This window comes from Talpa occidentalis, unplaced genomic scaffold (assembly GCF_014898055.3).
Source record: "Talpa occidentalis isolate TD23 unplaced genomic scaffold, MPIMG_talOcc4v2.1 talOcc4.4, whole genome shotgun sequence".
Lineage (NCBI taxonomy): Eukaryota > Metazoa > Chordata > Mammalia > Eulipotyphla > Talpidae > Talpa > Talpa occidentalis.
The window spans coordinates 63,241,761-63,255,635 of NW_023604295.1; the positions used below are offsets into that span (position 1 = coordinate 63,241,761).

General features: G+C 36.5%; 1 protein-coding gene across 1 annotated transcript in view; it reads right to left on the minus strand.

The window, feature by feature from the left end:
• The window catches only part of CRYBG3 (crystallin beta-gamma domain containing 3), a 96,196-nt gene that overhangs the window by 20,453 nt on the left and 61,868 nt on the right, over positions 1 to 13,875 (minus strand). The window contains exons 13-17 of the mRNA XM_037525671.2: positions 9,733 to 9,875; positions 9,499 to 9,625; positions 8,623 to 8,655; positions 3,142 to 3,251; positions 364 to 490 (exon numbers count right to left, since the gene is read on the minus strand). Coding sequence (XP_037381568.1) covers positions 364 to 490; positions 3,142 to 3,251; positions 8,623 to 8,655; positions 9,499 to 9,625; positions 9,733 to 9,875 — 540 coding nt within the window. The remainder of the gene's footprint in view (positions 1 to 363; positions 491 to 3,141; positions 3,252 to 8,622; positions 8,656 to 9,498; positions 9,626 to 9,732; positions 9,876 to 13,875) is intronic.

Here is a 13,875-nt window from a genome sequence, read left to right on the forward strand (position 1 = left end):
TCTCATTTAATATCCCAGTAGCTTTTGTAAAGTGCTATTATTTTTTTAATGAAAGAGGAAACTAAGTAAATTTGAAATGTCACCCAAACTTTAACCAAATTATCAAATTGGGATTTAATTTAAGCTCAGGCCTGTGCTACTCTGGTTCCTGAGTTTCACCATTCCTGCTCAAAGAAAAAAAAAAAATTCAATCTTACATTTTGCTTGGATTTCAAGAATGAATTTGTTTTACAACACACAAGTAAATCATTCAAATTTTTCCATTTTCCTTTGTATTATTTCCCCCAACTTCACAATAATCACTCATGGTAATTAAACTGGACAAGAAAAATCTTACAGCTGTGCATTCAGCAAAGTACTTACGTAGTCAATGGGCTTGAGGGATGTGACTCTAGATGTTGGGCAGCCACAGGAAGTAAGATCAGCATAGAGGCCTTCTTCTAATACACACTGATTATCAGAAATGCCCTCTTGATAATACAGAAGCCAGCTAGAAAAACAAGCAGTGAGCTACTCAGTTAAAACTGCATCACTGTCCATGTAGGCTCCCCAACATGCTGTGGGATCTAGGGTAGCAGGAAACGCCCAGCATCACTTTAAAAAGAAATAGCTACCCCTCTAATTTACTGACTGCTCTCCCCACAAGCCAAACACAGGCTCGGTACTTCACATGTTATTTTACTGTGATCTCAGTAATTTTATGAGGTAGAAGCATGGTCTTATTTTTATAGGCAACAAAACTAAGGATTGACAAGCTTGCATTCAGTCAAGGCGAACACAGAAGTGAAGACTAAAGTGACACAATGGTATATACAATCTGTTACCTGCACACCTGACAGTTAATGGAGATTTTATTTTTTTTAAATTTTTTAAAAAAGATTATTTATGCATACAAGAACTGGGGTACAGGCCAGAGATTGGAGGTGTGTGTGAGAGGATCCATCACCAGAGACAGAGTGGGTAAGAAAACAGGCAGACTGACTGAAACACACTGCTGAGGGGAGCAGCAGGCGAGACAGGAGAGGTCTGCTGCACCATGTGGGTTCCTCCCTGGCCGGCTGGGGATGGAACTTGCACTGCAGAGGCTGTGGATTGCTTTATAGTGCGGTGCTCAACCCCTTGCGCCACCAGGGAGGCCCTAAATGGAGATTCTAGAAAAGAAATGAACTGTCTAGAATCTGACAGTGAATTTTCTTCTATACAGCATTCACCAAAAATTTAGTTAAGACATGCCAATTAAAAAGGAGGAGTCCAGAGGACAAATGAATTTGCTGTTACCATTTCAATTTTGGTGTGTTTAAGTTCCAGTTCCATTACTTTAAGATCACCGAAGCTGTACTGTAGCTAGACCAAATTAACTCTGAATGATCACAGAAATGCTTTGTGACATTATAACTTACTGTCATGATTTCTAGGTAATAAGCATTTTAAAGCCAACATTTATCAAATACTTCTGGCATGGAATTAAACCCTTCATGTGAATTATTTATTTAGTCCTTATTAGAAGCCTTTGAGAAATATTACTATCTGGATACTCCTTTATAGATGAGGTAACAGGTTTAGAGAGATGATCCAATTTGTTCAAGGATACAGAGCTAGGAAGTGGTGGAACTAGACTCAAATCTAAATCTCTCAAGTATTTCAGTTTTCTTAAGCAATCATCATGGTACTTTTGGTATTCTTTCATTAAATATTCTAATAAAAAACTATATATAAATAAAATATATATTTTAAATATTTAAATTACTTAGACATAAATACACATACTTATATATGAATAAACATTTATTAGATATATAATCTATGTATAAGTAAAAGGCATTATTTCTTACATAAAGTGATACATATGTGACTAATATGTCTTAAACATCAGTGTTCGGAAAAAAAACATTTTCCTCTAGAAAAATCTCAATACTTTATAAGAAAATGAAAATATACCTTGCAAAATAATTTACCATAGTGGGGAAGAAACCCACAGCCAAATACTAGTAATAAAATTATTTTAGGTCCTTGGTATATATATTTCTTTCTCACTGCCAAAATAGTCATTACTTGGCCTTTATAGAAAATGTCTGCTGACCTCTGGACTACAGGGTAGAGCATAAAATTTATAGTAGCATCAATGCTAGAAGAGGGGAGGACGGGAAAGAGTAAGAACGCAATGGAGAATGCATTATGGCAAATGAGACCAGTTGATGGGAAATCCTGGGAAAGGAGAAGTTTGAACGTGATCCAACTGGTATTAGAGAATGCCTGACCACGGGACTTAAAGTAGGCTATTGAACTGGATTTTGAGACAAATAATTCAAAATATTGAACTGGATTTTGAGACAAATAATTGAGCTGTGACTGGTTTGTGGTAGACAATGGATGTAACTAGGGGAATGGAATCCTTAAAGTGTTAAACAGGAATCCTAGTTTGTACTGGTTCCAGAGAGAAAGGAGAATGACATCCAAGAAATCTTGAAAAAGGAAGTGATTTTAGGTAGATATTTGATACTTAGAGATGCCACTGAATGATACATATGAAAATGGTTAAGATGGCAATTTTATTTATGTATATTTTAGCATAATTTAAAAAAACACAGAAATGCGTATTAGTCTTGAAAATCTCATAAAGTTTCATACACATATGAGAAAGATCTAGTATGTTGCTGTAGTTGCAAGAATGTAGGATTTAAACACCAACCAAAAGAGTCCTGAGTCTGATATTTAATGTATCATCTTGGGAAACCCTAACTCTGAATCAGCGATCCTCATCTGTGGAATAGGAGTACAAAATACTTTCTAAATATTTTTTTAAACTTAGGAATACTATGTATTATCTGTACAAAATGCTACTTTTTAAAATAGCATTCTATTATGTTTTACAAAAAACATACATTACAAATAAAAATACTTAGGAAATCATCTAAGATAAACAGCAAGACAGAGTATCACCAAAATGCTCCTAAAGTTGGTTAATCTACATTCTGTCTCACTGCATCGTACCAGTGGCTCTTAATATAAATTGGGCTTTAGCCATTGACCAATAATTTAAAATTAAAACTTTACTGTATAATTAAAAATAATGTGAGACAAATTTCAGTAAATTAAAAAGCAGTTATTACAAACAGTAAAAAATACTCAATAAGTACTTACCAACCCCGAAGAACTTTAAAAGAAGATGGTGTGAATGAAGTCAAATCAGAAACTTCTTTTGTAAAATCTACACATTCACCTTGGAAGCCTGGCTTATTGAATGCTTTGAGCTACAAGAACAACACAACAATTAAACAGAAAACAGAAAATTGTTTCACATCATCCCCCAAAGGAAATAAAAGCTTTAAGCTTCATGTCCTTACAAAAAGTTAAGCAAAATATTACTGTTTTTTCCTAAAACAAATGAATCTACACTAAGGATGACAGTCTCCTTAAACTCACATTATTTACTTGTTTCCAGGAATATCACCATTTATTTACCATTTTCATCTATTTCTTGCATAATATTCTGGGCACAGAGACCCAGAAAACAATTCTCTAAATCACTAAAATGTGGCCATGTCCACTGTATCAAACAATTATTGTCTCCAGTGCTGAGATGGGTAGGAAAAAAAAAAAAAGGCAATTTAGCTCTGAACAGGAAGGCAGTTTGGATTAGTTTGAGGTGTGGTTGGTGAGGCTTTGCTCTCCCCAATTCTTCCTGCCCCACAGCTAATGAAAAGGAGGCGGCGAGCACGTAAGAGCATTCCTGTCGGTGAGCAGAGCACGCCTGTGAGAGCACAGGAGCAGGTGGTGGAGATAATGATGATGGGATTAGTGCAAGATTTATGGTGAAAAGGAAGAGGTCTCTCATGTATTTCAGCTTATAGGCTTCAGTTTTTTGACTGATAAAAATACCTTAAATGCACAGCTTACATTTACATACAATTGTATTTCTATTTTAATCCTTTTTGTCAAGAAAAATCCATGCAATCTCAATAATTCCCTTTAGGCCAGAGATATAAAAATCTGCAATGTTAGTGGCTTTGGATCTACAGTACATAGGGAAAAATTAATGAGCCCTATAAATATTTCATAATACACTGGAGCCTTGAAATAACATGGCCCCTAAGTCCACCCAGTACTGATAGGCCTGCGTTGGCACTAAGGATGCATCATAATGAACCATCCACAGCATCACCCTGTCTCCTGTTCATGCTGGTCACAGAGAACAAAGCCTCTTCAAGCAGCTGATGTTCACCTTCTTCATCTTCCCAAGGGTCCTTTGAGAGGCTTGACAGTCTCTGAGTTCTGAGGAATTGTTTCTTGGCTATCTCATTCTGTTCTCACCTCGCTGGTTTGATATCAAAGATTAGCCAAAACCAGAGAGGTGAGAGAGCCCCCCCGCCCGACACTGGCTTGCATGACATGACTCCTTAGAGTGAAACCAGGCTGAATTTGGAGCATTAAAACACCAAGGGACTCCTTGCCTTGAGGAGTAATCATCTCACAAGTTTCTATGACAGCACTTTGGTGGAAACAGAGGACAATTAGGGAAAGGAAGTCCAAAGCCAGAGAGACCACTGGAACAATTCCCTGAGTAAGAATAATTCTCCATATCCAGGCAAACTGCCACTGAATTCCTTGATAAGAGCCCATATTCTGGTTAGCCATTTTTCACTTAACTTTTAACTTAAAGGTTTATAAAAATGATGCTAAAAAGCAAACAACATTTAACTTGCAAAAAAAAAAAAAGTACTTTCTCCTATGTGCCAATATTATCTTAATTCACAGTATGAATCAGAAAAGCCATACGAGAACAGAGATTCCCAGCTGTCTTGTTCACTACTTGTGTTCCCAGTTTGCTGTATTATTTTTATATTGTTGAACTTAAGATATACTTCAAGATCTCACCATAAAGCAATGAATTGTCAAATCTTAAACAACTGACAAGTTAGGCATATTTCAGATGATGTATGTGTAGTATCTACCACTCACTTGTAATCTCAGTTTTCATACCAAAAAACATTATTTTAAATTCATAGACACACATAAAGTATCTTTTTGATTCAAAGGGCTGAGGGCTGAAATATTCTTTATCCAAACTGAAAAATCAGGCATGATGATACTACAGATTTGTTTTCACTACCAAAATAAGATATGGTACATGGTTCACCTCAAATCTGATCAACCTTAGGAAAGTAACACCTCACTTTGACTACCTTACAAATGCTTTGCACAATTCTCAAAATAATGTTCTGATGAGGGTGCATACAGAATCCAACACTGCGTTTACTAATTCTAATAATTAAATTGTGTTCCTACTCTGGAGAAATTGAGAATACCTTGATGAAATTAAGACCTGAGTCTTCCTCAGAACTTGTTTCCTGTCCAGATGTATGGAGAATAAATACATAAAAACAACTCAGTCAGATAAACAAGGGAAGAGTTTATCCCATCCCTCTACAACATCTAAATATGCCTCAATCTCTACTTGCTCCCCAGCCGGAGCTGTATGGAAGCAAAAGAAACAGTGTACCAATGGTTTGCAAGATGTCGATTCACATACATTATCTTCTTTTCCTTTGACAGAGAAATTATAACCATTTTATAAGATTTTTCAGAAATGATTTTTTACTCTGTACTTTTCATTTATGATAGGCCTAAGTAAATATAATAGGTCAAACTAAAAATATTATAAGACAAACTAAAAATTCAAGTGCTTAGTTATTGAGGTCTTACTGAGAAGCAGAGCTCAATTTATTCCACAATAACAGAATTTTTAGTGTAATTTTATTTTCTTCAATGCAGAGTAATTTCAATGAGAAACTTTCCATCCAGTATTAAAAAGGCTTTCTGCAGCCCTCCGCCTCCCTCACACAGCGCTGACAGATAGACAACAGTGTCTGTTCTCTGCATCACGCAGTCTCATCTTGTAGCAGCATTTACTTCTCCTGTTGAATGCATTTTTTACAGTAATTTTACTTCCCTGATCACTCACAGAAGAATTTCATGACTCACATGAGTAAGTACCTCCTGAGTATTTCTAGCCTTTGGATTTTATAAAGATGTTCTGGTTATAGTACCACAAAGAAGTATTTTTCTCTACTGTTCTTTAGTTGTACTAGTATTTGACTAAAATTTGCTTTTCTATTCCCCAGGCATGATTAACAGCAACCACAGTTGTAATCACTTTAACATTCACTGTAGCCAAATTATCTAATCCAAGGACATATCCAGTTGCTTTTCTCAACTAGAATAATTTATAAACTAAAACAGGGGATCATTACTGAAAGAAACCCACACTTCTAGTTACATATGCAAATAGGCTTAGAAAAGATGCAAGGAAACAAATGATCATGGTAGGGTCAAAGGGGGAAAGTGGTGAGACTCTCTAGACAATGGGGCTCCATGATAGCTCCCCCCCACCCCCCCCACCCCCGCCTGGAAACTAAACTCACTTTAAGTGAAATTTTATAAGATTTTACTTGATCAGATTTAATCTAGTGAGATTTCTGAAATTCAGGACTTGATAAGAGGAAAGATAATGATAACATGAATAGAATCCACAATCTTTTTTTTGGTCTGGGAAAACAAAAAAGTCATCTGCTAATTATGAAAAATTTCTATAATGGATCCAGTATATGTTGAGTTTGCAATTAGACTTGGTGATTAATCTTCAGTCATAGTAATAAAAACAATCTTAGAGAAATGAGGTGTTCTGTGCTCAAATATGACATATCGCATCACAACATGCTTCATAACAACAGTATTTTTATTAGCCTACATCTGATGATGGATATGAGTCTCTACACCCATACACTATCTGGATTTTCTCAGGTTAAGGTGCCTTCAAAATCACCAACATAAAAATATTCCCTCTCTGACTTGAACTCTGAGATATAACTTCCCCTTCTTCATCCTCAGGCAAAAGAGAATAACTACCACACCCCACATCTGAATACAGCATCTGAATTGTTAATCTTACTATCACAGCTACTTGTGAAGGAAAAAAACACTTTCTAGTTACTGAATGGAAGTAGAGTGTCAGCCAAGATCCCTCTGTTTTTATTTGGGTAAGTAAAAACAAGCTAAACGTTCTGAAAATTTGGCCCAAAGGAAATAAGAAGAGTGTTGATACTGGGTAAATCAAGGAGGCTTTGTCTGCCTGTTACCAAATATCCAGCTATCATATACCTGTCAGAAAAGCTTATTTCACAAGGCTGGAGCATATCCAGAAAAATGAAGTGGGGCCAATTTCACTGGGCGTGTTCTGCTGCTGCTTCCTTTTTCTTCAAGTTGGACTGGAAATACTAAAAAGAAATCCCCCAAGTAATCTGCTCCAAATAAGGAAGTCCATTAAAAAAAACAAAACAAACAAAACAAAAACCACCACCACCAAGGACTTAGGAGGGAAGGAAGCAGAGCTTTAAATAATGTGACTTTTTAGCTGCATTTTTAAAACCCAGAAAGTGCCTGGTTTGTATCCCTGTGTTTGACTCTTTCCTCATGTTATACTGATTCTATGAAAAAGTATTTTAAAGGTCCACACTTTTGGGAGTTTTCAAAGATTCAAAATAAAAATCTGGCAGGAAGTGTTTCTAAATGCAACTCAATTATATTCAGACAGGAATTGTTCCCAACAGGCCTGAGCTAATCAGAAAATAATAAAAACTGAAAGATTTGTGAACAGAAATATGGTTAAGAGTAAGCTGAATTGTAATGCATATTCACTGACACAAACATGAAAAACAATCACTCAGAAGTTTTAGCATTCTGTAAAGGTAGCAAATGTCAAATATTTAAAATTATCTCTATATTTGGCTCTTTGACAGAACATATTCCAAATCTGTTATTTTAAATGAGACAGAAGCAGCAATGGCTCTCATCCCTTCTACGGTTGTGCTGCTCCTCTCATCTTTGTTTTGTGGGCTAGTTAAGTCAAATCAGATTCAAAATGCCTGTTTTGTTACTTCTAGGTTTGTGAAACAGAAGTTCAAAGTCTCTGTGTTCTCATCTGTAAATGGGATTAATGCTGACCTTCAGAATCACTAGAAGCACCAAATAAATAAGCACAATTCCTAGTCCTTAATGGGTAACAAACATTAGGCTCCCGAGTATTGTTCATACTTCAACTCATTAACAAGCTAGAAATAAATTACTAAAACTAAACAACAAAAAAACACAAAAAAAAAAAAAAAAAAAGGAAACTGGGCTGCAATTTACTAGTGCTTTCACAAAATATTTGATTTCAGTATTAGAAATACATTTACATAATGAGCTTGCTAAGGCCATCATTTTTCATGGTTAAGTTTGCTCCTCCAAAGACAGCTAAGGCACTGTGCCGAGCAAGAACATAGCACTGACGAACAGATAGGCAGTAGGAAAAAAGCCTGGCAGAGACGCAAAATGACCCCAAAGTGAGAGCTGAGAGGTCTAGCATGTGACAAACTCAGGCAAGTACAACCAATAACTGAGATAGGTAATTTCTGCTCCTGGGTACCAAGTGTAATATAAACTACCAAACACAGACACAGCAGGGTTATCTGAGGGAAAGAGAAAAATCTGAGAAAATGGCTACAAAGTGCTCTCAAGGTACTAAGAAGTAAATTGCAAACTACAAAATAAACAAATAATTGCAAGGTTACTTTTTAAACATACCAAATGTGGGGGCTCATTTATCCCAAGTGGTTCCTGAAAAAAATTAAAACGTATTAAAAATTGTGATCACACATCTAAGCTGTCTTTTAATAAGTTTTGAAGATAGAAAAAAAATATCTGACCAACTGACTAGATTTCTTGAAGTGGCTTATGATTTTCAGCTAACCTCCTGAATTTTCTTACAATACTTTTACTATTTGTTATCCATTTATTTTGAAAGAAAAATGTGCCCAATGCTTGCTCACTAGAATGCTAGAGTCTGCACTTGCCACTCCCTCGCCCACTGCCACCTCCTGGGTATCCTTCCTGAGTTCTGCAGTGACTGTCGTTACCCACTCTAGCTGCACTTTCACATCTTTGTGACTTCGCACAAAAGATTATTTCCTCATTGTGGGATGTCCTGGCAAAGTTGCCCTTATACCTTCCTTAGGTTATCACTCAATGGGCCTCTTCTGTGGCATGGTGCCTACCCCCAGGCCAGAGTGCTCCCTCCCCTACCTCCCACCCCTGCAACTCCTACATGTTTCATTTTCTCACGAATCATACTACTGTTAATTGCTCCTAAGTCTTATCTCCTCTAAGAGACTGAGGCCCATCAGGGTAGCTTTACTCATCAGTGATCCGTGCAGTGTCTGACATATCAGAGGCACTAAATAGATGCTGCTGGATGAATAAATCAGTGAAATCACAGGCCATCTCATCTCACAGGCTAGCTCTCTATGGAGTCTATAGAAATTCATATGTGACTACATTTTCTACATATACACACATACCTAACCCAAAAACTCCACTTTTAAGAGAGCCTGCTTTCCTCCACATACTCAATCGTATGTCATTATATCCTGCAGGTACTGGTTATGTTCATACTTCACTCACCAGCTGGATAGGTCGTATTGACATGATTATATTGTTTGAACCTCCCCAATCAAAAAAGCACTTGTATTTCCCTTTCTCTAAAATGTACTGTTCTCCACAGAAGAACTTCTGCTGGTAGGCAACCCATCTATAAGAGAGAAAAACAAAAAAAGAACTGCAGTGATACAGACCAGAGCAATCAAAGCTTTTACTCCAAAGAATCTCTCAAGGTTGTCAGAGTGGGAAACAACTTACACTCCACTTTTAACGTGAATGGATCCTGTTTCACTGCCAAAACCAATTTCTTCTAAGTCAGAAATTTCCTGATTTGTAACATCAATAAACTTCCCACTTTCTAGGTCAGATTCAAACAGCGTGACAGAAGATTCTATAAAATTCTAAAAAGAGGAAGAGGAAAGCTTAGGAAAAATATATGCATTTTGCTTTATAGATTGCTATTACATCTAAGCACAATTTTCACATACTTGTGGGATAATTTTCACACAAATAACTACAGGATGAATTTTACGTGACACAGAAAACAATTTTAATTGTCAGCACTCCTAATTAAATAAAAAAAATAAGCCTGAATTTTACTTTAACTCATACATATGGAAACTATTCAGCAGTTAGTATATTGTGGGGACTTATATGCTATCATTTATAACACTAATTGTAAAGGAAAGTAAAAAGTCTCATTTGTGCAAAAGAAAGCAAGCTACATGAGAAAAAATGTAGACAATGCACTATAGGTAGGGTGGGAAAGGAATTTATGAGGGTAATTGTAACGTAACAGATAAAATTTGTTTGACAAAAAATCACTTATTAAAAAAAATCAAAGTAAGAGGAAATTTTTAAAATTTATAGTTAGACAATATTTTAAAAACTCTTTAAGACCCAACTTGATAAATCAGCAAGGCAGAGACAATTCACAAACAACAACATTAACAACAAATAAGCAAACGTCTAATTTCATTAGTAAAAAGACATTAAAATTTAAACTTAATAACTATGGTTTTCACGTTTTAGATTAATAAGAATATTAATATCCAATTTTGTCAAGGAACACTGCTGATGGAAATATAAATTGGGCAGCTATTTTAGAAAATAATTAACAAATACATTTACAAGACTAACATTATTTACAGTCTTGAAATTCCCTTTAAGGGGGCTTCCCTGGTGGTGCAAGGGGTTAAGTCTCAGGACTATGAATCAATCCCCAGCCAGGGAGGTGGCCCATGTGGTGCAGCAGACCTCTCCTGTCTCGCCTGCTGCTCCCCTCGACAGTATATTTCAGTAAATCCACCTGCTCTGCTCCCCACTGTCTCTGGTGAATCCTCTCACCCTCCTGCACCTCTGGCCTGTACCCCATTTCTTGTATGCATAAATAAACCTTTAGGAAAAAAATCCTTTAAGTTAAAAAGTTTTCTAAAACTAGATAATGATGAATTTATATTCAAAGATGCATTATTTATAACAATGGAAAGCTTTAACTAATGTAATTATTCAAAAGATGTTTAAGATAAACCTTTATGCACCTACCATGTGAAGGAATAAACATAATTAAGAATTTTTAATGACTAACCGTTGAGAATTAATTCTATTCTTACTACTGGCCAAGAGCTTTACACACTTTACTTCCAAAGAGCCACTGGATGAGACTACATTAATAATCATTCCCATTTTACATCTAAGGAAATAGAGTACTTTGCCAGTGGTAACACAACCACTGAAGGCAGAGAATGACTATGAGTTCACATTTATTTACCCTAAGCTCTTTAATCACTCAGATATAAATGTAAGGATGAAAGAAGGACAACTGATTTGTAATTTTTCATGAAAGAAAAAAAAAGAATAATCCTTGGGTCGAGGGACGTTGAGCAATTTTGCCCTACATATTTTCCAAATTTTCATAATGTGGATTTTAATTGGAAGATAAAGAACACATTAAAAATGAAAAAAAAAAAAAACAACTCTTCTTTCCTTTCTACACTACATTGTTTTTAAAACAATTCTTAGACTATGGAAAATACTATCAACTTCTGTAAGTCTCCACATTAATTTTCTTCACTTTTAAATATATTATGATTATAATCTAAGAATTGAAGACCTCTAGGGCAAACATTCATCTCATAAACAAGCAAAACTGTCCAAAAGAAACAAAGGATAGAAAGAAAATAGATTTTTAAAACATTCTCTTGCACTTACTACTTACAACTTTTAAGGAATTTTACATTATTGACACGATATCAAATTTTATTTGAACTTCAGGATAAAAGGTAAAGATTTTTCACCTAAAATTTTATTATGAAATAATCTGAATTTTGTTTCAATTACTCCTTTGGAACCTGAGAATACAACCACTTTCATCACTTACACACAGTTCTTAAAATATGGGGGCTGGGTAGATTGATTCTTCATCATTCTCACCATACTGATCCCTTAACATAACACTGTTTTAAAAAAAACATACACTTATTATCTTTTGAGCTCCCTTTTTAACTCTAATTTTACATACATACATGTGTATAGGTGCATGCATAATAGATGTATATATGCACACACAGAAGTCCTCAGTTAACATTGCTAAAAGGTTCTTGGAGACGAGGACTTGAAGAGAAATGAGGTATAACAACAAAAGCAGGTCCTCAAATAATGACCTTCATCATTCAACATTGGCAAAGATTCTTCTCATCAACATCAAAAAACAATACTGGATGAGATCACTTCTATTTGAGGACCTATCGTATAGATGTGTTTATGTATACAGACGTGCATATGTATATACAAACATGCATGTGCACACCCACATGCAGCTAGTTAGCTATAGAGCTATAGAGACATAAATATATACCTGCCCTTTTTTCAGCTGAGCTCTAATAACCATAAATGATTTGCCTTAACGTCCTCAGGATGAGCCACCTGACTGAAAAATGATGTTTACAGGCTGGATGACACATCAACAAACCTGGTTATGTTGACAATATCAACTCCCAACACCCACGAACCTGGGCACACCTCTGTTTCTTTCGACATCTAAGTGTGTAACCAGCTCAAGGCAGCTGTGAGGACATATGATGTTATGGTGAGGGCTGCAGGGGGCCTGGTCAGAAACTGGCGTGTAAAGCCCCAACTAAGGCAGAACTCAGCATGGCAGGAAGGGCCTCAGCAGCTTTCCTTACACAGACCTCACCCTCCCAATCTGGCTACTTTATTTCTTCTGGCCCCACAACTACCTGTTCTCTACTTTTCTTCGGGTTGTAGAATTGGGGGAGCAGGGACAAGCTGAAATACACCATGGAGCACAATGTTATTTTAAGATTGGACAAAGACGGAAAGACAAATACAGATATGTGCATGTGTGCTGTGTTTGCACCCTCTCGTTAAGAAGTCACTTGTGTTATGATGTGTTGTGTTTTGTTTGAGCAATGATTTATACAAATCCCAGTGTGTGGGCTGTGGGGGAGTGGTAGCAGCAACGAGGGTGAGCTGGGATGCAGGCTAGAGGCACAGGCCACCTGGCAACAATGCAGCCTGGAGCTGAGGAGAGGAGGGATCCTTTGTCACAGGGCCCACTGCCAAGTACAAGTGCTGGCAACATACCATTCACAAATAAATTTACTCACATGGCTTGAGTTTATGTCTTTCCTTCTCTGTCTACTATTCCAGAGACTTGGCCAAGGGCCATGGGAGTCTCCCAAGTAGCACTGCTCTCTTCTTCCCATCTTCTTTTGTTTATTCATGTTTTTCTGCTTTATAGCTGCTTTTGCCTTCCGTCATTTTCTAAGTACCCTTTTGAGTCACTCTCCTGGTTTTGACCTTCTCTGCAATATTTATGCAAACCTACCAAATATACAATATTTGATCCAGTTGACAGGCTGCCATCTATTGCTATGTTGTCCGTGCTGGGCAGAGTGCTATCTCTGAGCCAATTCCAACCACCTGGAAAAAATCTCCAGAGACTACAAAGCATAGTATAAAATATGAAAAAGTGGGGGGTGGGTACCTCAAAACCTTTTAACTGCCTTTTCAGGAGGTGATCACAACAGGGATTAAGTATCATGTCTAGGGTAAGCTCCATGAAGTTAATAGGTTGTCAGTATTGTATTTTAAAAATACCTCAATCCATTGAAAATTCCAGATAGCTTAATATAGCCTCAGATACAGGACTCTCCATTGTTAGAGCAAAATCTATGGGCAGTCACTTCGGGATGAAAGACAAGTCTCAGTAATTACATTATTTTAAAATTCCATTCAACCCCTTAGCTGATCAGATTCTGGAGTTTTTGTTCTACAACGGTCAGTGAGCAACGTTAATATGAGGCCTCAATGGAGACCTGGTGTATTCATCAATTCTGGCCTCGTAGGTATGCCATCTGGTTTCAGAGGTCTAGCAAA